General features: G+C 41.3%; 1 protein-coding gene across 1 annotated transcript; it reads left to right on the plus strand.

Annotated features, from left to right (window-relative positions):
* Nucleotides 1-1,447: 1,447 nt before the first annotated feature.
* On the plus strand, nucleotides 1,448-16,066 carry LOC310797142 (myosin-7-like; the record flags this gene model as incomplete). Its single annotated transcript, XM_083659452.1, has 37 exons — nucleotides 1,448-1,648; nucleotides 1,945-2,088; nucleotides 2,267-2,423; nucleotides 2,543-2,570; nucleotides 3,626-3,731; nucleotides 3,821-3,913; nucleotides 4,007-4,070; nucleotides 4,299-4,397; nucleotides 4,540-4,643; nucleotides 5,607-5,745; nucleotides 5,866-5,984; nucleotides 6,152-6,301; nucleotides 6,427-6,597; nucleotides 6,690-6,999; nucleotides 7,253-7,317; nucleotides 7,476-7,681; nucleotides 7,768-7,894; nucleotides 8,111-8,247; nucleotides 8,349-8,604; nucleotides 8,756-8,998; nucleotides 9,092-9,268; nucleotides 9,356-9,501; nucleotides 9,607-9,697; nucleotides 9,777-10,166; nucleotides 10,301-10,427; nucleotides 10,524-10,642; nucleotides 10,760-10,956; nucleotides 11,221-11,404; nucleotides 11,544-11,709; nucleotides 11,805-11,929; nucleotides 12,018-12,326; nucleotides 12,409-12,612; nucleotides 12,733-13,029; nucleotides 13,218-13,322; nucleotides 13,641-13,736; nucleotides 14,590-14,724; nucleotides 15,983-16,066. The coding sequence occupies 37 exons, from the start codon at nucleotides 1,448-1,450 to the stop codon at nucleotides 16,001-16,003; spliced, it is 5,808 nt and encodes a 1,935-aa protein (XP_083515578.1). The 3' UTR covers nucleotides 16,004-16,066.
* Between the last annotated feature and the right edge of the window lie 8,350 nt (nucleotides 16,067-24,416).

Here is a 24,416-nt window from a genome sequence, read left to right on the forward strand (position 1 = left end):
GAATCTAAGCCAGGATGGGCTGTGATAAAGGTGTCACTTGTGTTGCCTGTCTAAGGTGAGGATCCAGATGTTCAACATTGTCTTGCCTCTCTCTAAGTTTAGGATCCAGATGTTGTTCTCAGAGCAGAGGCACACTTGGGATGATGACAAAGGAATGCCTCCCCTGGCCTATTTAAAGACGCTGCTGTGGTCCCCTGCCTGACGCTGCTGTGGTCCCCTGCCTGACGCTGCTGTGGTCCCCTGCCTGACGCTGCTGTGGTCCCCTGCCTGACGCTGCTGTGGTCCCCTGCCTGACGCTGCTGTGGTCCCCTGCCTGACGCTGCTGTGGTCCCCTGCCTGACGCTGCTGTGGTCCCCTGCCTGACACTGCTGTGGTCCCCTGCCTGACGCTGCTGTGGTCCCCTGCCTGACACTGCTGTGGTCCCCTGCCTGACGCTGCTGTGGTCCCCTGCCTGACGCTGCTGTGGTCCCCTGCCTGACGCTGCTGTGGTCCCCTGCCTGACGCTGCTGTGGTCCCCTGCCTGACGCTGCTGTGGTCCCCTGCCTGACGCTGCTGTGGTCCCCTGCCTGACGCTGCTGTGGTCCCCTGCCTGACGCTGCTGTGGTCCCCTGCCTGACGCTGCTGTGGTCCCCTGCCTGACGCTGCTGTGGTCCCCTGCCTGACGCTGCTGTGGTCCCCTGCCTGACGCTGCTGTGGTCCCCTGCCTGACACTGCTGTGGTCCCCTGCCTGACGCTGCTGTGGTCCCCTGCCTGCTGGAGGATCTATATGATGAATGGCAGCGCTGCGTGGAGCTCCTAATATGGCGCAGTCAACGAGAGGCCGTCACTGATAAGACTGTGACCCGCTGATTTCTATATTGCCTCCCAGCGCTCATGAACCCCCTCCCTTCACGTACCCCCCGACCCAACAGACACAATAACATTCCTCGCCCCTCTGATGCTCCTCCATATTTGGCCGAGGGCTTCGTTTATAAAGAGAACACATGGTCAAAGCACCAATAGGTCACCATTCTATCTCAAGGTAAGATGCGAGGACCCGAGGCTTTATATACATCGACGACTACATCCTAAAACTGAAGCGTTACCTGCGTCTGTGTGGAGTACCAACTTCTCTCACCTGTTACCTGCGTCTGTGTGGAGTACCAACTTCTCTCACCTGTTTGCCTGCTTTCTTTCCTCAGGACCGTTAACACCTCACTCTTCTCAGCAGGGGTTGTTGGTAAGGTAAGAGCATCTTTGACTGTCTCTCACTGATATACAGATGATTTGTGAATACTCTGTAGTAGGCTGAATGAAAACAAAAAATGAGATGACACACATTAACGTGCTAAATGAATAAAACAAATGATGCACTGATTTGACAACAACACATGGAATCATTGATGTCCTTCAGTTTCCTTTAGTGCTAACTGTAGCTGAACGTCTTCTCCTGTAGGCTCTGTGAAACATGGGTGATGCTCATATGAAAGAGTTTGGGGCAGCGGCCCCGTACCTGAGGAAGTCGGACAGGGAGCGCCTGGAGGCGCAGACGCGGCCCTTTGACATGAAGAAGGAATGCTTCGTCCCCGACACCGACGAGGAGTACGTGAAGGCGTCCATCACCAACCGAGAGGGAGACAGTGTCACCGCTCAAACCGAGAGGGGGAAGGTCAGTCGGCTGACACATGCACAGCTGCTCTCTGGGTGCAACTGGCTTCCTAGACACCTAGTGGTGACAGAGAAGAGTTACCCTAGCTACTTTCTCCTGTCAAAACATGGCAACAATTAATTCTTGACAAGGGAAGAAAGACGACCATTATGATCCTGTACTCCCTAGAATACTCCAATATATTGTAATTAAGTCCCTCCACAAGATGTACTGTAATTCAAAAGGCATGTCGCCCATATTTTACAAAAGTAACTGCAACAGAAATGCCAGTGTACTGACACTCTTTCTATTTCCAGACGGTGACAGTGAAGGAGTGTGACGTTCACCCTCAGAATCCACCAAAGTTTGACAAAATTGAAGACATGGCGATGCTCACCTTCCTTCATGAGCCCGCCGTCCTGTTTAACCTCAAAGAGCGTTATGCAGCGTGGATGATCTATGTGAGTGATCACTTTATGACTTTTAAAAACATTTGGAGATGAACTAAGGACTCCTTCTTCTTTCATCCTTATGATCTTACTGTATGGAAAACAAGTACAGTGCACCACCATTCCTGAACAAAGAAGATCTGTTATGATATAATTGGGTTCATCCTAACTATTCTCTCGGTCTCTATAGACCTACTCTGGGCTGTTCTGTGTGACGATCAACCCCTACAAGTGGCTGCCAGTCTACAACCAAGAGGTGGTTGTTGCCTACAGAGGGAAGAAGAGGAGTGAAGCTCCTCCTCACATCTTCTCCATCTCTGACAATGCCTACCAGTACATGCTGACAGGTATTTAACCTGAACTATATGAAATGAAATGGGGGCCTGGTACCTACCTACTGTATGTTACTGATGGTACCTACCTACTGTAAGTTACTGATGTTGGAATCCTTTCCTCTCTTTTTCAGACAGAGAAAATCAATCAATTCTCATCACGTGAGTTGAATTCAGAATGGTCTGTTGTGCTGTGAGAAGTTCAGTTAGTGGCATCTACTTTTCAATGAAAGATTGTATACTACAATCTTGTTTTTGTGAGTTTTGTGCAGTTCCTGTTAACCCTCGTAATCCATCAGATTTTTTGTAGGGATGCACAGATCATTAGCCAACTGTCAAATTAGCAACAGAATAAAACTAGGTCACACTTTATAATAACCATCATTATTAAATGGTGAAGTTCATAGTTAATTAAAATGTCATTAGTCGTTATTTTGCTGTTAACAAACAATACAATGATCATTAATAATGTTTACACAGTATTAACCATTTATAAAGTATTATAAGCAACAGTTCCAACTCTGTAATGCCATTGCCATCCAAATAATGTTTATAGATCTCCTCTCCCCCTGTGTCCAGAGGGGGACAGTGGAAGACACATAGGCACAGAGGAGGACAGAGGGGGACATATCTATAAACATGGATGAACAAATGGTTAATAAATAATACATTGTTGGTTAACAGTAAAATAACTATTGACTAAAGTTTAAACAAATTGACCATTTATTAATTATGGTTATTATAAAGTATTACCTCCAATCACAGAGCAATAGCAGGTGGCGTTGCGGCTGTGTCTGGCAGCACTTCCGGTTTCTACATGTAAAAGTCAATGGGATTTTTGTATGGGGACTTTGGTTAAATGCTTGAAATAAGGTCTGTGATTAACACAAGTTTATGAAACAGTGAACTTTGTGTGCAGCAAGATGATCTTCACAAATGAGGACCACTTTAATGATTTTCAAAGCGTAAATTAATTTTTTAACACGATTTTCATAAAACGCTTCAAAAGTCATAAAAGTGGTCCTCATCTGTGAAGACGATCTTGCTGAACTGATTTCTAGTACTAATAATACACATTATCCACTGTGAATAATAGTGCTAGTGTCTTTAATTTACTTACATTTTTGTTGATAATCAAACAAAACTTAGCTAGTTTCATATGATGTATGTCACCTAGGTGTAAAACTGATTAACCAAACCATATAAACTGTCTTCAGTGGAGAATCTGGTGCTGGGAAAACTGTCAACACCAAGAGAGTCATACAATACTTTGCCAGCATTGCAGCTGCAGGCGGGAAAAAGGAAGGCAGCTCTGACAAAAAGGTGACTATTCAAATCTATCAAAGCACCTGAGCCTGATTTCTTAACAGCTGATCTCTTCAAAGTGACGTCGTATTCTTGTGTTCTTCCAGGGAACCCTGGAGGATCAAATCATCCAGGCTAACCCTGCTCTGGAGGCCTTTGGAAACGCCAAGACCATCAGGAACGACAACTCCTCTAGATTTGTGAGTGCAGTAACTTGCCTGTATTGAAAAGGCCTGTTGTGTTGTGTTTATTCCATTTCAATGTGTTGTTTTAATGTACTGTGTATTTTGCAGGGCAAATTCATCAGAATTCACTTCGCTGCCAGTGGAAAGCTGGCCTCTGCTGATATTGAAACTTGTAAGCATTCTCTTTTCACTGATTTTATCGGCTTCATTATCATTTTGTCACAGTCATCACCTACCTACCTACCTACATAATGCACATGTACTGTCAACCTACCCACCTACCTACATAATGCACATGTACTGTCAACCTACCCACCTACCTACATAATGCACATGTACTGTCAACCTACCCACCTACCTACATAATGCACATGTACTGTCAACCTATGCATCTTCATAGATCTGTTGGAAAAGTCGCGTGTCACTTTCCAGCTGAAGGCTGAGAGAGATTACCACATCTTCTACCAGATTTTGTCTCAGAAGAAACCTGAGCTGCTTGGTAAATAAAGATGATTCTACTTTAGCAACTACGGTACTACTGTAGTTAATTATAGTGCATTATCTTTCTATCACACAAAACACGTAATATTGCATTATCTCTGTATCACACAAAAACGTGACATTTCTGTCTTGCTTTCCAGAGATGCTACTCATCACCAACAACCCCTACGACTACGCCTTCATCTCCCAAGGAGAGACGACTGTAGCTTCCATCAATGATGCTGAGGAGCTAGTGGCTACTGATGTGAGTAGAGATGCATCGTGCTCCTATTTCATGGAAGGGGGGGTGATTCAAATTCAAAGGTATTGGCTTAGCTGCTAGCCAATAACCTTTCTTTTTCCAAGTCTGAGACTGTGGGCCTCCCCTCAGCCAAAGCTTGTGGACAAAGCTTTTTGTCCACAAAGCTAGTTTTATTTTATTTTATTATGATTTCTTTTCTGTTTTCTGTTATTTTTCTGTCCCAAAACAGTAACATTCGCCAAAGCTACTGTATATCTGAACTATCTCTTTCACCAAATCACACACATTTCGGCTGTTATATGTGATCTCCTTTTGATAACTAATGTAATAATGAATGTATTATTTTTTCACTTCCATTCACTGAGCCTCCCCTGAAACCACTTTGAAAACCTTTGGGCTAGCATATAGTTTGTGATCCAATTCATAGCTTTTACTTATAAATATTTAGACCATACACTGGGAAAAAAAAGGTTGAAACATAAACCTTTCCCCCCCATTGGTATCAAACCAGAAATAGTCTAGTTATCTTGCTTTGACTTCTCACATGTAACTGTACAATGTACAGTAACATGTGAGAAGGGAGAACAACATGTACAGTGTACAACATGTACAGTGTACATGTTGAACAACATGTACACTGTACATGTTGTACAGTGTACATGTTGTACAACATGTACAGTGTACATGTTGTTCTTGGCGTTGTCAAACCTCCCCAATGTGACTGGTGAAGCGGTATCAGCATGTCCTTAGGTGTGAGTTAAAATTATTTGAATAGATCAGATGTTTCATATGTTGCATCAACTGCAGTCTTATGTGGGATCTTGGTGGATCAGTGGGCACACATACCATCATGGCTTTAAATCCAGCACACAACTGCCATCTATTTCAGCCCCCCTCTCCCATCTGTCTCGTCACTCTCCACTGCATACTGTTGGAAAAATAGCCAATACCCTGTGCCTCACTTAGGATGCCTTTGATGTGCTGGGCTTCACTCAAGAAGAGAAGAATGGCATCTACAAGATGACTGGTGCCATCATGCACTATGGCAACATGAGGTTCAAGCAGAAGCAGCGTGAAGAGCAAGCAGAGGCTGACGGCACTGAGGGTGAGAGATGCTCTCCTGAAGTCCTGAAGCATGAAACAAAGAGAGCCAGGCATAATGAGATTGGCAGGACGCAGACACCTTAAACTGACTGACTTAGGAATTCAATTTTCACTTTCTCAGATGCGGACAAGGTTTCATATCTGATGGGCCTGAACTCCGCCGACCTCATCAAGGGTCTCTGTCACCCAAGAGTCAAAGTGGGCAACGAGTGGGTCACCAAGGGACAAACTGTAGCCCAGGTAAGAAACATAATAACAAAATGTCCAGCAGGCAAGAGTGACATTTAAGAGTTGAACTTAGTGTGAGTGAGGTATCTCACATGATGAAGGAAGGTGCAACACTGGGTTTAAAAGGAAGCGAGCTAAAGGTTAATTAACTTATACATGTACTTTGGGTTCTATGCTAGGTGTCCTATGCTGTTGGTGCACTCTCTAAGTCAGTGTATGAGAAGATGTTCCTCTGGATGGTGGTGAGAATTAACCAATCCCTGGACACCAAGCAGCCTCGCCAGTACTTCATTGGTGTGCTGGACATTGCTGGGTTTGAGATCTTTGATGTGAGTTCTGTCTATTTGTAGAGAATGATTTTACTGCATTCCCTCTCCTTTTCACTTTGTTGATGCAAGTAAAAATAAAAAATAAAAATGACTGTGCTGATGATGGATGCTTTGTCCCATTGCAGTACAACACCTTTGAGCAGCTCTGCATCAACTTCACCAATGAAAAACTGCAACAGTTTTTCAACCACCACATGTTTGTTCTGGAGCAAGAAGAGTACAAGAAAGAGGGCATTGAATGGACTTTCATAGACTTTGGTATGGACTTGCAGGCCTGTATTGACCTGATTGAAAAGGTGAGATATTGAGATGATTTAGGAAAAAAATATATAATATAATCAAGTTACATTACCTATTCTACTGAATGCCTTTATGTTCTTCTCCTCAGCCCATGGGTATCATGTCCATCCTTGAAGAGGAGTGCATGTTCCCCAAGGCCAGTGACGCCACCTTCAAAGCAAAGCTATATGACAACCACCTGGGGAAATCCATCAACTTCCAGAAGCCCAGGATGATCAAGGGGAAACCAGAGGCCAATTTCTCCCTGGTTCACTATGCTGGCACTGTTGATTACAACATCACCAACTGGCTGGTGAAGAACAAGGATCCCCTAAATGAGACTGTCGTTGGACTTTATCAAAAGTCTAATCTCAAGATGCTATCCACCCTCTTTGCCAATTATTCTGGAGTAGATTCAGGTAAGAAAAATAAAATATGCTGCATTAACTTTCATTGGCAATATCACCTTATCATATTAGTCATACTGTATAAGGCAACATCAAGATTCAAACACTTACCGTACTGTATGTCTGTGTCTGTTAATGCAATCTAATGATATGTTAATTATATGTTAATGCAATCTAATGAGATGTTAATTCGATGTTAATGTAATCTAACGAGATGTTAATGTAATCTAATGCAATCTAATGAGATGCACTGATTCATCGGCAGAGGGAAAGAAGGGAGGAAGTAAGAAGAAGGGGTCATCCTTCCAAACTGTATCTGCATTGCACAGGGTAAATAAAAAACAAACTGTATCTGCATTACCAAAAGAACCTATTGAGGCTTCATCTTGAACATAAAACTGAGAGATAATGCATGTCATGATGAGGACATATCACTATGACTGGGACCTAAACTGGGAGTTAAGCACAGGACTTCATGAATTCAACAGGAGAACCTGAACAAGCTGATGACCAACCTGAGGGCTACTCACCCTCACTTTGTGCGCTGCATCATCCCCAATGAGACCAAGAATCCTGGGGCCATGGAGAACCCTCTGGTGATGCACCAGCTACGCTGCAACGGTGTGCTGGAAGGCATCAGGATCTGCAGAAAGGGCTTCCCCAACAGGATCCTCTATGGAGATTTCAAACAGAGGTATCACCATACAGTATAAAGGTGTATGTTTCATGTGATTTGAAAAGAAAATAGAAATATAATTTAGATTTTTTGTTGTTGAACAGATATCGCATCCTGAACCCTGCTGCCATCCCTGAGGGCCAGTTCATTGACAGCAGGAAAGGAGCTGAGAGGCTACTTGCGTCTCTGGATTGTATTGATCATAATCAATACAAGTTTGGACACACTAAGGTAACTGATAACAGAGAAAGCCCAAGACCATGTATGCCTATATTCACAAACTGCATTTTATATAATGGCATAAAAGACACGAGGACACACCTACAGTATACACTATCAAACAAGTTAAATAATCTCCAACTGTCGCCAAGTATGAGCACTTGTCTGTTCAATACTGTGTACACTGTATATCAGTTTATATTTAGATATTGTTCATATCTCTGAAAGGTTTTCTTCAAAGCTGGTCTCCTTGGTCTACTGGAGGAGATGAGAGATGATCGGTTGTCACTCATCATCACTGGAATCCAAAGTAGAGCAAGGGGCCTACTGGCAAGAGTGGAATTCCAGAAGATTGTTGAACGAAGGTCAAAACAATCAGATGCTTAAAATTAAAGAAAATAAAAATATGAAAGAAGAAGTAATGATTTACTATTAGTATTAGTGAATTTTGTTTGATCTTTGACAGGGATGCATTACTGGTGATCCAGTGGAACATCCGTGCCTTCATGGTGGTCAAGAATTGGCCCTGGATGAAGCTGTACTTCAAGATCAAACCTCTGTTGAGATCTGCTGAAGCAGAGAAGGAGATGGCCACCATGAAGGAAGAGTTCCTCAAGTTGAAAGAAGCCTACGCAAAGTCTGAGGCTCGAAGGAAGGAACTAGAGGAGAAAATGGTCTCTCTTCTCCAAGAAAAGAATGACCTGCAGCTCCAAGTGCAGGCTGTAAGTTTGACGACAGGCAGCATTCTTTTCAATATTCTGAATATCAAAACTGTGATCAAGCAATTGTATTATAGTGCATCTGTTATAGAATCACAACGTATAGTTTTATAAAGTTTTTAAATGTTTTAACCTAATGAACATTCCGAATTAGGAGCAAGATAATCTTGCAGATGCAGAGGAAAGATGTGAGGGGCTGATCAAAAACAAAATTCAGATGGAAGCAAAAGCCAAAGAGCTCTCTGAGAGACTTGAAGATGAGGAGGAGATGAATGCTGAACTGACTGCTAAGAAGAGGAAGCTGGAGGATGAGTGTTCTGAGTTGAAAAAAGACATTGATGACTTGGAGTTAACTCTGGCTAAGGTGGAGAAAGAGAAGCATGCCACTGAGAACAAGGTATGACACTTTCATTTATTTCTGATTATCACAAACAATTGGAGAATATTGAACCTTTCAATACTACTACTACTACAATACTACTATTTGTAGGTGAAGAACCTGGTTGAGGAAATGGCTTCTCTGGATGAAATCATCGCCAAGCTGACCAAGGAGAAGAAGGCCTTACAGGAAGCTCATCAGCAAACACTGGATGACCTGCAGAGTGAAGAAGACAAAGTCAACACTCTGACCAAGGCCAAGGCTAAGCTGGAGCAGCAAGTGGATGATGTATGTAGGATCTTACATCCCCCTTGCATGTTGCAAACGATGCTTTGATGAGACTTTGTCCTTACTGTATGTCATGATATTCTCTAGCTTGAAGGTTCTCTGGAGCAAGAGAAAAAGATTCGAATGGATCTTGAGAGAGCAAAGAGGAAACTGGAGGGAGACTTGAAATTGACCCTGGAGAGCCTGATGGACGTGGAGAATGACAAGCAACAACTTGAAGAACGTCTGAAAAAGTAAGCATGACATGTATACACATTATTCCCTACAGCACAAACATAAAGTGAAAGTAAAGACAAGACACATATACAATTGTTCTAACTCGGACTATTTCACCACAGGAAAGACTTTGAACTTGCCCAGCTCACCAATAAAATCGAAGATGAGCAGGCAATGGGTATTCAGCTTCAAAAGAAACTGAAGGAGCTTCAGGTAATGAACTTGTTCAGCAGGTCCGATCTGATAAAATACTCAATAGCAATTATGCATGAAAATAATTGTCTCTTTATAGGCGCGCATTGAGGAGCTGGAAGAGGAGCTTGAGGCAGAGCGAGCTGCCCGAGCCAAGGTGGAGAAGCAGAGATCAGACTTGGCCAGAGAGCTGGAGGAGATCAGCGAGAGGCTGGAGGAGGCTGGTGGAGCAACGTCTGCCCAGATAGAGATGAACAAGAAGAGGGAGGCTGAGTTCCAGAAACTCCGCAGAGACCTTGAAGAGGCCACTCTGCAGCACGAAGCCACTGCTGCCACGCTCAGGAAGAAACAAGCCGACAGTGTTGCTGACCTGGGCGAGCAGATTGACAACCTGCAGAGAGTCAAGCAGAAACTGGAGAAGGAGAAGAGTGAGCTCAGACTGGAGCTGGATGATGTGATCTCCAACATGGAACATGTTGTGAAGACAAAGGTTGGATTCATTTCTGAACAGTTTCTTGTTCATTTAGCCACAGCACAAATATAATTTTGTAATACAATATATTTCTTATGCACTGTTTAAAATATTCATATTGTTTCAATAAACTGCAATGCATTTAATTTCAGACAAATCTAGAGAAGACAAGCAGGACTTTGGAAGATCAGATGAGTGAATACAAGTGTAAATTTGAAGAGGCTCAACGCTGCATCAGTGATTTCAACATGCAAAAAGCAAAGCTGCAAACAGAAAATGGTACATTTTCTCATAACATGATAGAAAATATATCTACGGTAATTATTTAACTTTTTTGACAACTAATTTGACAATAATGTCTCTATGTTTTATTAGGTGAGCTGTCAAGGCAGCTGGAGGAGAAGGAGTCTCTGGTGTCTCAACTGACTAGAGGAAAAATGTCCTACACTCAACAGCTTGAGGACCTAAAAAGACAACTGGAAGAGGAGACAAAGGTGTGATAAAGACTCAGTGCATTCTGACAAGACAGGTCACCTACCCTTAGTGCAAAATTAATCCTAACTGATGTATGTTTGTAAGATATTATACATTTGTATAAAATCTTCCGACAGGCAAAGAGTGCATTGGCTCATGCAGTGCAGTCTTCTCGTCATGACTGTGACCTGCTGAGGGAGCAGTATGAGGAGGAACAGGAGGCCAAGGCTGAACTGCAGCGTGGCATGTCCAAGGCTAACTCTGAGGTGGCTCAGTGGAGAACCAAGTACGAAACTGATGCCATCCAGAGGACCGAGGAACTGGAGGAGGCCAAGTAAGACAGTCTAAGATCCAACTTGATCAATTACTCGATCTTTCCCAAAAGAGCCATTTCATTTTGTCTAGCAGATCAGCTTTTTGTTTGTGTTATGTTCCTTCTCAAATGTAAGACGAACAAAAAGTTTGTCTGTTGGATGACTGAGCAGCCATTCATGGTGCCATGACTATGGTTCCATAGCGGGCCAATTTATTATCGTTTATTTACCCAACAAGCAAAACCACAGAAACGTTCAATTATTTGAATATTTCATTTCTTAAGGAAAAAGCTGGCTCAGCGTCTGCAGGATGCTGAGGAAATGGTTGAAGCAGTGAATGCTAAATGTTCCTCTCTGGAGAAGACCAAACACAGGCTGCAGAATGAGATTGAAGATCTCATGGTGGATGTGGAGAGGTCTAATGCTGCTGCTGCTGCTCTGGACAAGAAGCAAAGGAACTTTGACAAGGTGAAGTATACTATTAAGTATTTGTGAGCAGAAATATAATATCAAATAATACAAATAGAATAGTTTATTACAGTAGGGTGAGGCACTAGTGGCACAAGTGAGACACTACACTTACAGTTAGCCTTTCTATCCACTGTAGGTCCTGTCTGAGTGGAAGCAGAAATATGAGGAGTCTCAGCTGGAGCTGGAGAGCTCACAGAAAGAAGCCAGAGCTCTGAGCACTGAACTCTTCAAACTGAAGAACTCATATGAAGAATCTCTGGACCATCTGGAGACCATGAAGAGAGAGAACAAGAATCTACAGGGTAAGATCTAAATACTTCTTTTCAATATTATATATATTCACATAGCATTCATTGTAAAGCTATCTAAATAATGGCACTTGACATGTCATGAACAGAGGAGATTTCTGATCTCACTGAGCAACTTGCTGAGGGAGGAAAGAGCATCCATGAACTGGAGAAACTAAGGAAACAACTGGAACAGGAGAAGAATGAGATTCAATCTGCTCTTGAGGAAGCTGAGGTACAGGCCCTATTTGATGAACTACACTTTTTGTACATGTACCACTACCATGCCATTATGTCTAAATCTGAACCCTCCGATCTACCAGGCCTCCCTGGAGCATGAAGAGGGTAAGATTCTGAGAGCCCAGCTTGAGTTCAATCAAGTTAAAGCTGAAATAGAACGCAAGCTAGCTGAGAAGGATGAGGAGATGGAGCAGTGCAAGAGGAACCTGCAGAGGACCATTGACACCCTGCAGAGCTCTCTTGAAGCCGAGTGTCGCAGCAGGAACGAGGCCCTCCGCCTGAAGAAGAAGATGGAGGGAGACCTCAATGAGATGGAGATTCAGCTAAGCCAGGCCAACAGGCAGGCAGCTGAGGCCCAGAAACAACTCAAGTCTGTTCATGCTCACCTGAAGGTAAATTGGAAAAAAGATCGCTTTGGTATTGGTGTTTCTAATTTATGATTGTATTCAAGAATGTTATTGTCTTTCCATTAAGGATGCTCAAATTCAGCTGGATGAGTCTCTTCGAGCAAATGATGATCTTAAGGAGAACATTGCCATTGTTGAGAGACGCAACAACCTGATGCAAGCTGAACTGGAGGAACTGAGGTCTGCTTTAGAGCAAACTGAGAGAGGACGCAAACTTGCTGAGCAAGAGCTTCTGGATGTTAGTGAGAGGGTGCAGCTACTGCACTCACAGGTAATATACAGTGATTACATTCATTCACTGCACTCACAGGTGGATGACTTATTTTTCAAATTACATTACTGGTTCCAAGAGTTCCAAAAACTCACTCACTATACGTCTCCAAATATTTAGAATACCAGCTTGATAAACCAGAAGAAGAAACTTGAAGTAGATGCTTCGCAGCTTCAGTCTGAAGTGGAGGAAGCAGTGCAGGAGTGCAGAAATGCTGAAGAAAAGGCCAAGAAGGCCATCACTGATGCTGCCATGATGGCAGAGGAGCTGAAGAAAGAGCAGGACACCAGCGCTCACCTGGAGCGTATGAAGAAGAACATGGAGCAAACCATCAAGGACCTGCAACATCGTCTGGATGAGGCTGAGCAGATCGCCTTGAAGGGGGGCAAGAAGCAGGTGCAGAAGCTTGAGACCAGGGTAAGTGGAATTTGGCAAATATTTCAAAAAAAGAAGTCTGCGTATGCATCTGTGGGATTACCATCAATTAATTTCCTGTGAAATTATTCATTGCAGCAACAACATCACAGTTTTACTACTGATTGTCTTTTCCCTTTTTTTATTCTGGACCAGCAAATTTAAAATAATGGGTGTCATGATGTTCTCAGGTGCGGGAGCTCGAGACTGAGGTGGAGTTGGAGCAGAAGAAGACCAGTGATTCACTGAAAGGAATCCGTAAATATGAGAGACGCATCAAGGAACTCACATACCAGGTAACTTTTCAGCCCTTTACAATAACTTGCATTGACTACTAGCAACACGAGTGTTTAAATGCGCATAGTGCATTATTGTAATAACTCAGATTCTGGTTAAGGTTTTATTTAGGATAAGCTACAGTATTTATAGGCATCTCCACACCTTGCTCACGGGTAAAAAAATAAAATAAAATTCTCTATATTCCACCGTCATCACATGTCTCAATATTGGCATTTCCTACTTGTATTATATTGGTTTGTAATCATCAGGATGCCAACTTAACTTAACTTAACTTGAAGGCTTAATTGTGTTTCTTATACCCTTTATTTGCACAGACTGAGGAGGACCGCAAGAATATGGTCCGCCTGCAGGATCTGGTTGACAAGCTGCAGCTGAAAGTCAAAGCCTACAAGAGGGCTGCTGAAGAGGCTGTAAGTGTGCACTGGATCTCTGTACTTCTCATCTGTGCTTTAGACAACATAGTAGGAACATTGATGTATTGAACTTTACCTGCTTTTGCAAAATATTTGTGGATTTAATTGCTTTCATTGCAGCAAGAAAGGACTCGCACACGGAAAACAAAAACATAATTTAGACGAGGAGTCTGTGTTTGAAATACAGTATTTATATTTGTTACATTGCAGGCCTGTACAGACGGTGGCAAAATCCAACATGGACTGAAACTTTTACACTCTATACACTTTGCACACATTGTCACTGTACAGCCCTGCAATTGAACAAAGAGAAATATTGATCATCCAGACTCCGAGTCTCAATTCCTCATTTGTTCTCTGTGTGCGAGTCCTTTCTTGCGGCACTGAAACTTTTTCCATCACTACCGCACCAGGGATGAAGGCAAAGGACAGTTTGTTTTTAAGGCAGAGCTCAACCCTTGTGAACTACAGTATGGATTTAATTGGTGAAATTACTAGTGATCATAACCTTCAGCTCCATTCACCTGGTGATCACCCTTTTTCATGGAAAGAACGCCGGGGCGTTTAGATTTTATACACTCAGTTTAACACAAGAAAGGCCACGCCCACGCCAACGCCACATGGCAGTTTAGAATCGAGGAAATTAAACATGTCAGATTTCAAGCTTTCTTGGATCCATTACAAACATTTGTTGTTAGATTTTTTAATGTCCCACAATAGCTTGTTGGTTCAATATCCTCCAAATCCATTGGCCATTCTAGTGGCATTATATTATAATATTAATAATATTATATAATATTATATTATATTATAATTATATTGTGATCTGTGTCTTTGTTCAATCCCGTAGGAGGAGCAGGCCAATACTAATTTGGGCAAGTTCCGTAAGCTGCAGCACGAGCTGGACGAGGCTGAGGAGAGGGCCGACATCGCAGAGTCTCAGGTCAACAAGATGCGTGCCAAGAGCCGCGATGTGGGGTCAAAGGTCAGTAGTTCCTTGTTTAATTCATGATTCCTCCAGATTTTCTGAAACTATCTTATTATAGCATATCTTATATACTATCTTAGGACAATCACCGTTCAATCATATCATTGTCATTTAAATAGAACCCAATTAAAATTGTAATGTTTAATCTGTACAGAATTGATAGTGTTCATTCTTTTTCAATTTTAAATATTTCGATTAAATAAATCAGACCAGAGAGTTTATAAAGATCCATTTTATTTTTTAAGCATTGTGTTAAGATATGGGTTAGGTCGGGTGAATTAATGAATCATTTATTCATTCATGGTGACAGGTTAGTGGAAATGCTAGTTTTGGCACATTGACTAAAAAAGTACATAAAAAATGTAGTTTCAAATACACACCAAGAGATTTGATGGTCAGGAAACAAAAATTAATTGAGTGATCTCACTGCAATTTTTCATCCTAGATGGAGCATTCAGTTTTTGTTAATGCATGTTCATACCTGTGGGTGTACAAGATCCAAGTCACACACACAGTGACTTGAGACTTGACTTGAGACTTGTCCTAAAATACTTGAGACTTGACTTGGACTTGAAGGTTTGGGACTTGTGAACAATCTTTATTTTTTATTTACTAATTTATTATTTTACATACTAATGATAATGTCAACAATCAATGCTGATACTGGATGTTAATAAAGGAGTGGGGATAATACAGTTTATGCTTTGAATTCCTTAGTTTTAGCTATGCAGTGCTCTAAGCAGACCAGATGGCATGCAGCAGATGATAGAATTCTCATCCATAAGAGACTTGAGACTTGACTTGGACTTGTGAGCAAAGTCTTGAGACTTGACTTGGACTTCCCCCTCAAAGACTTGAGACTTGACTTGGACTTGAGCTCAAAGACTTGAGAATTGACTTGGACTTGTAAAAAATGACTTGTGAGCATCTCTGCCTCTGATTGGCTTAGCTTCAAACATTGTTAATCCAATCATTTGGGTATGATTTCAGAGCTCCGGTTTTTCCGAGTTGACGTCATCAAAGTGTTTGTTGACCTAATTTGAGGTGTAATTATGCATTATGTGCTAATATTGTTTATATTTTTCTCTGATTCTAGCAATGTTGAATTGAACAGCTATTTTACCAATTAAATTAGCTAGCTGTGTATGTTTTTGTAACTCCGAGTGAAAACGTGAATGAAACTATTATTTACACCTACAGTCTTCTGTCACTGACACCTTTCTCTCTTTCTACTTTTGAACATTCTCCATCACAGAAAGGACTAGATGAGGAGTGAAACTCACAGACGGACCTTCAGAATCTCCAGTGGTTTAGTTCCCTTTGTCTCCAAAGTAGCTCTGTAGAATAAAGAAAAAGTGCATTCAAATGAACGTGGCGACTCATTCATTTCAAGCAAGTAGAAATTAATCTTCAGTGACTTGATGAGAGGTGACAATGATGGGAGGTAGACTTGTCATACGTTTAGGTTCAAGTCACCAACTTTCACTTCATCACCAATACATAATATCACCCAGTTAGTAGATTTATTTATTTATTTATATATATATACACACACACTTATATATATATATATATATACACACACACACACACACATATACACTTGATCAGAGGGACAGTAGGAGAAAGGGTTACCATGCTACCATGCTAGGTGTGTCACTCCTGCCACCTTGTGTCGTGACATCTAAATGACACTCTAAATTGCTCCCTCATTCTCTATTGTGTCTACATTTACTATACAAAGGAACGGAAGATCTGCTTTTAACCATTAATGACACAGTTTAAATATTTTCATGGATGTCTTGACAGGGGGGGGGGATATGATTCTGTGTGGTTTTCTAAATTTAGACCAGGTTGAGTTGTTATCTTCTATTGTTCTCATGGGGAAATTCATCCTCTGCATTTGACCCATCGTCTCCTGGGAACCTTCCTAGAACTAGGAGCAGGGGGCAGCTGCAGTTCAGTGGCTGGGGACCAACTCTAGATCGATTGCCAGTGCCTTGGTCAGGGGCACTGACAGGAGTATTATTAACCCTAACATACATCTCTTTGGTGCAACTGAAAGTGCAACTGATGTTTGTAATACTTTGTAAATGGCTAAAGGAGGACTTAGCCCATTTTCACCCAGCTTTGTATCATAGAGTACCGCAGGGCAGAGATGCTCACACAAGTCTTTGGTCACAAGTCCAAGTCAAGTCTCAAGTCTTTGAGGGCCAAGTCCAAGTCAAGTCTCAAGTCCCTATGGATGAGCATTCCATCAATCTGCTGCATGCCATCCAGTCTGCGTAGAACACTGCATAGCTAAAACTAAGGAATTCAAAGCATGTACTGTATTATCCTCACTCCTTATCTATTAGAATACAGTGGCAGCGATGATTAGAGATGACATTATTAGACATTTCCTTCATGTTAATGCACACATAAAAATAAAAATAAAGAAAGATAAAGATTGTTCACAAGTCCCACACCTTCAAGTCCAAGTCAAGTCTCAAGTCTTTGAGGACGAGTCAAGTCAATTCTCAAGTCACGGTGTGTGAGACTTAAGTGCAACTCAAGTCCAAGTCCCCATCTCTGCCACAGGGATGACTCACCCAGAAGTCCCTGCACTTCCTGGTTCTTACGTGTAAAAGTCAATGGGATTTTGGTATGGGAATTTTGGTTGAATGCATGAAATAAGCTCTGTCGTGTGGACATGAAACAGCAAAGTTTGTATTCAGCAAGATAATCTTCACAAGTGAGGACCACTTTTATGACTTTTAAGTACCGGTAAGTGTTTTTTTTTAAGCGCGATTTTCAGAAAACTCTCTCTCATAGAGAAACTGCATGAAATAGGCCACGCCCATCACGGGGGAAAAGCTCCGTTCATTTCCACACACCAGCGTCATTTTCCTTGAATTAAACATAGCTAAAAGCTGTTGTGTGGTGGGCTGCGCAGACAACAAATGTAAAAAATCGCCAGTTAAAGTTTTTTTGTACTCCTGAGCAAAACAAGGAAGCCATTGAGAAGAAAAATGTGGCTCTAGCTGTCAAGGAAGTAAGTTGGAGTGTTCATCTTCCGTATATACGATCTTTTTGTGCAACATGCAAGCATGCATGTGACATAGGAGAACGCCAGGATTGGAGGGGGGGTTCCTGTTTTCCCCCATCTTGGGCGTGGCTTCTGAATGATGACGCGTTACGCAGTGTCTCTATAAGTCATAAAAGTGGTCCTCATTTGTGAAGATTATCTTGCTGAACACACAAACTTTGCTGTTTCATAAACTTTTATTAACCACAGACCTTGTTTCAAGCAATTAACCAAAATCCCATTGACTTTTACACGTAAGAAATGGAAGTGCTCCCATCCAGGTCTTACTTGGTCTTAGGTGCTCTATTACAATGTCGGTACTGTAGTAGATGAACAATGTTGATCTTCCCTCCATGTTTCCTGCAACGAGAAGATCCCCGTTCATCTGCCTGCAGAAGCTCCGCCCTGCCAGCTGGTATGACACATTAATGCTCGTTAAGGCTCTCAATGTGATTCTCAGTGGATGCTGCAAACAAAACAATAGCAATAGAAAGTGTACAGCCGTGGAGCAGAACATCTGTTCACTTCTGAGTGCCTGCCAATGAACGTGGTGCAGGCTAGATGGAGGGAAGGTCAACATTGTTCAGGGCAGTGGTGGCTCAACGGTTAGAGAAGCGAACTTGTGACCGAAAGGTCGTCGGTTCAATCCCCGGGACCGGCAGGATAAATCTGGGTGGGGAAAGTGAAAAGGCAGCATTTGCCCCTCCCTCATTACCACCACGAGGTGCCCTTGAGCAAGGCCTCCAACCCCAACTGCTCCAGTGGAGCTGGTCAGTGGCCAGCAGATCAGACTGTGGTTGTACTGGTCAGCTTCCAGGTATGAATGTGTGTTTGAATGTGAACAGGGCGCTCCTGAAAAAGAGAGCATTGCTCTCAGTGAGACTCCTCCTGTGTAAATAAAGGTTAAAAAAAAAATGCACATACTACTAACATTATCTGGTTGACAGGTCCTCCTTTAATAAATACTTTGTAAACATTATTAATTATTTTATCGTTTGTTAACAGTAAAATAACTATTCACTTATTTTTTGTTGTGGCCGCCATCTTGAGGACCGAACTCAGCACACAACTTTTTAGTATCTGTTTAAGTCCATGGGTCCATGGGAGGACTGTTATGTTATATATATAGTTTGTAATCCAAACTCCATTCAAACTTAAAACGGGTCAACACTTGAGTACTTTATTACTCTTATAGGGACCATGATGGAAATAAGTGTATGTTATCCCTTTTTTTTTGTCTTCTATATCCATAAAATCAATCAATCAATCAATCTATTCAGCTTTTGATACCTTTTGTACTTTTTGAGAAATCAGTTGAAGTTTTATACTTTTTCAACCTTTATAATGGGATCCTATGAAGCCAGCAGCCCTGAGTGTGTGATGACACAATTCACTCTACCAGACTTTACAGGCTGCAAATTTGACTAAATCCACACATATTAAAACTGTGACAGTTCACACAAGCTAAAGACTACATTACATATACATCAAAACCTTCAGCTCCCTCTGCGCTCACTCACAATATCAATATAATATCAGCGATACTGTGTGCCACTCTATTTCCGATTGCAACTATAGGGCATCGTGTTGTTTCAAATTGGTCCTGAAGATGGCGCTGCAACAGTTGTGTGATGTCAACAGAAATATATGAATAGAGTCCCTGTCCAGGACAGCAATGCCACCACAACTGACTGTAAATTCCTATGTAATGCCTATTTAACTTGGACTGTAAATTCCTATTCAATGCCTACTTAACCTTCGTCCTATTCATGTATTATATTGGACTGCACTTGCAATGTTGTGATTTTCTCTTTTAGATATTTTATTTTTATCTCTAAATATTGATATGAGCGGTACGCTGCACACTTCACTAAGACAAATTCCTGGTATGTGATCTTGCATATTGTGGCAATAAAAGTGATTGTGGTTCTGACCTTTTGGCCATGAGCTTTTTCAATGTAGTTATATCACGGTCGGGACGCCTCATTTAGGTGGATGAAATCACCCTCTTTATGCCAGCTTATGGTTAAAAATATCAGGCCAGAGGCATCGTGGGTAATAAAATCATGCATTACAGTGGATTTATTGGGTCGAGACTGGGTGTTAAAAAGTACAATGCCAACAGGCTTTATGGAGGTGGAGGCAGCCACAAGTGAAGTCAGTGTGTAAATACAGAGATACACACTACACACTACACACTACACACACTGTGGGTTAAGGTTACATGTGTTAGTCTTTATATCAACCTGTCTAATTTTACCCTCTCTCTGACCTGTCTTTCCTGTCACTCATTATTATACGATTTAAAAAATATATATACAGAAAGGATGCAAATTAATTTATCAAACAGGCAGCTTCGACTGCTGATTTCAACAATTCTGCATTGACAACCCACAGCCATCAGGACATTTTCACACAGGTTCAACACTTCAATATAAGTGCATGCATACAGAAACCCAGTGCATTTTAAATATAATGCCAATGGTGGAGACATCCAGCAGCAAAAAGCTCAACATTACAAAATATTTCTAAATGTGTTAAAATTACCGTCCAATAAATAAATAGATAAATCAATCAATCAAATCAATCTTGGAATCTCTATGCTGAAATGTGAGACAAGACAGCCGGAACCAAAAAAGGTCTACAACTGGTAAAAAAAAAAAGAGAGAGCGAGACACCGGAGAAAAAAGTAAAAGTGGTATTGCCTCTAGACTCCCAGTGCATTTGCAGTTTACTGGCTTCATTGTAGGTTATCATTAATGATGAGGGAAAGACCTGTAGGACTGCATGTCTCAATGCAATATGTGAAGAAATAAATGCCTTATTACACTATGAGTTTTCTGGCAGTTAGAGAGCTCAAAGCCATCCTACATGGTCTTAAATTGTGAAATATTTAGAGATCAAATCCTACCTTTCCCAACTATTCTTTACTGTATTATATTCTAATGTGACCGTCACAGAGTTCAATTGATATGTAGTTAATGAGACGTTTTGGTATATTTGGTATAAATAAGATCACGATGACACACTGGCATTATTTTTAGTCAACTATTTTCGGTTAAAATATTGCAGGAGAGTTTAGGACTGTCGGAGATGTTTCAAAACAATGGCTAGTACTATGCAAAACTCTGTAATACAGTTCTATCAGACTGAATGTTGACTGCAAGCTACATGCAGTGTGCAAGCATTGCTATTATTAAGATGTACGTATGGATGTGTATGAATTACGGGTTAAATCAGAATCAGATTAATCATCTGTTTGATTGGCTACGTATGCAAGTTTCCACATACAATACATTTGATTTAGTGGGTTTCTCCCATAGGGCACATTAAACCAAAAATGATGAAAAGTAGCATTATACAAGCATAAAGTAAGAAAGTAAAAGTAGTATAAAAAATAAAATATAGAAGTAGTATATTAAAAGTGAATTAAAACATTTAAAATGTAACATTAGGAAATCCACTTGTCAGCTAAACCCATCAGGCTTACCGTAGTTCATGTGTCTTCAGCAGTACGATGGAGTAGCTGGTTGATAGCTTCTTAGCTGTCAGTAGGAGTCGAGGCAAAGGTGGATATCAACTTGGCACTTGTCTGGTACTTCTGTTGTTCTCACATGACCATGGCCCTCAGAGTGTGAATATCTGCTGGGGAGATTATGAAACCATAAACAAATGTGTTAATTATTCTATGTCAAACCACAATGTAAGAGAATCTAAACCAACGCTTTGCTTTTCCTCTCTGTGATGCTTTAATGTACAGGATCCTTCAACATCAAGTTCCTCTTAGTCAGCTACTTAACATTCAGGAGAGCCGTGTTTACAATCGCTTTGAGAATCATTGGCAGATGCCAACAACAATAGTATTTCCATCAACTAAGACATGAACTTCCAATAATAGGCCTCCCCGAAGAGGAGTCTGGTTACTTACTACTCAGTGCGAAGGCGGATGAAAGCAAGGCAAGTGACACTAAACAGACGAGGAATTCCACAAGGACACAGACAGCTGGGAATGATGATGAACGGGAACATGCGAGTGTATTCCAAGAATCAAGCAAACAAAATGTGGATGTGAGTTCCAATCGACTCTTCACAAGGTTCACAGTTAATATTGCTGAACACTACCTCAACAATTGATGGTAAAGTTGCACCTCAATGTACGGAAGGAAATCAATTTTGCATCCATATGTTTTCAACTAATAAGAGGCATGTTCTTTTTTTCACGATTTCTTTCTTTCTCCTGACAACAGGATTTGCTTGCACGCGTCGGTATCACAGATGCAAAACAATATAGGCCTTATCGGAGATCGGACTGTGTACATACGGTGTGGTTTCAATTGCTAAGAGACAAGACTGGACAAACAACCATATTTCATAACAAAGTAGAAAATGATAAGACTTCAGGTCTAGAATAACAGGGCTTTCGCACACATGTCTTCATTGCCTTGCACCTGTTTCCCCCTCATCCATCACAACCACAGACTCAGTTGAGATATGTCAGTGTCCTCAGAAGCCCTCCTCAATTGGAGAGAAGAAGAATCCAGACAACAATTTCACAGAGTTATCTTTGTCGTCAAGGCCAAAGGCAAGGAAACAATGCCATGATGACAGGACGACACCGAGGGTGTCAACTTATCTGGCGAGAACAGTGACGAGTGATCATTTAGAGTCCGTGACCTTACGACAGCTGCAACTCTTTATTGCCTCAGCACCACTCGAGAAATGCTTTCACACCCTGTCACATGGTTGACCTTTGTTGAACTTTGTCTTTTTGATTCAGAAGGCCTGAACTGTTCACAAAGCACAGTGTCTAATAAATAAGTCATAAATAAGTCAGTGTAAACCGTCCAAAATTCTAAATGTTATCCTTTTCCTTTGTTATTGTCATCTATAGTGGTTATTTGCATAAAAACATACATTTTGATTAGGAAATGATTGTATCTTTATTTAAATGTGTGTTTTGATTTTTTTTTTTAATTAACTCAATTTGTAACTTGTGTTACTTGACAAAGTAACTGGTATAATATTACTGGACTCCTATTGGTAAGAAGTTATTTTACTGAGTTACTGCTAAAGGTAATATATGTAATATGTTACTTTTGTAATGAGTTACACCCAACACATGATTCAGAAGGCCTGAACTGTTCTCAAAGCACAATGTTTTCATGGACAGATTAGTCTCATAAATAAATTATTTTTGTTTTTGGGGGGGATACAGGCACACTCAAACAAATACTGGTGTCAGGAGAAGGAAAGAAATGGTGGCAGAGAAAATGGATCCAGATGTTCTTTGCTTCGCTCACCTTTTTGTCATCTCATCTCAAATGCAAACATCATTCAACGACTGCAGTTTCTCCATTTCCCCCCCAGTTCCTTCAATGTTTAGATAAGTGACACAAAATCATCCACCTCCGATCATCTCATCCATATCAAAGTACATGAATCATCGTCAATTCACCAAACTCACCAATCATTACCATCATTTCACGCGTTGATCAAATACAGCATCTGATTCATGTTGAGGCCACAAGGGGGCAATACCAAGAAGAAATGACCTGGAACCAACTCCTGTGATTTATTCCAAATCAGATCCACTTGATATCAAGTAGCCTGTCCCTGTTCATACTCATCCCCCCCCCCCCCCCTCCCCCTCCTCCCCGGGCTTTGTTCTGTACCATCTCTCACCCACGCCTCATTTGTCACAAGGTGGATGCAGCAACAAATAGCATCACTATCTGTTGAATTTCATCCCCATATTTGGCTGACAAACAAGCTTTATTAATGGAGGATGAGCTGCGGTCAGCTACTGGCTTCACCACTTGACCATCAAAGGCAGAGAGTCAAAGGTAAGCAAAGCATCCGCACATGTGGGACGGGATGAAAGAGTGAAATGTTTTGCCCATTTTAAATATTTAAATATTTAAAGTTGACTTCAGATCTCTTGAAACTTTTAGATTTAAAAATTAAATAATATTTTTGGTGTGACATTTTGATATTGAGTTGACAGATTTCATTCAGATTGATTACAATTCATAATTGTCATTGTGCCCCATGGTCTTTGCTGCTGGTGAGAACAGATTTGTAGTTTGTAATGTGATGAAGTGACAGTATGCTTTGCTTCCATCTGGCTCTATGGTTTGAATGGACAGTATAGATCCTGCTGATCTCCTTTGGAGTGCAATCCCCCCCCACCCAGGTAAAAAGACACATTTGATTCTATCTGAAAAGTCTTATTGTGACATTAATGTTTCCAAACGGAAGTTAGACAATGTTAACATAAGTTCTGATGTTGATGTACAATTGTTGGAATGTGTTGATACATGCAATCCAGAGGATTTTAACTGAATACTAAATAGTAGATCATTTTAAATGTCTACTATCACAGTTTGCCAGTACATTTTGGCAGGAAAATACTTTGAATAAGCTTTGGCCCAATACAGGATTTCAACGGAGGCATTTCAAATCTCTGAGACATTTATTTTTCTGTTTTGTCTCCATTACCATGAGATGTATAAAAGATAATGCACCTCGATCTGTAGATGGGCTGTATTTGATTCAGTCAAGATCCTTTTCTCAGACAATAAATTGTGAAACCTACAAATAAAGTCAGTATCTAACTGACATT

This window comes from Poromitra crassiceps, assembly GCF_964638095.1.
Source record: "Poromitra crassiceps genome assembly, chromosome: 23".
Classification (NCBI taxonomy): Eukaryota; Metazoa; Chordata; class Actinopteri; order Beryciformes; family Melamphaidae; genus Poromitra; species Poromitra crassiceps.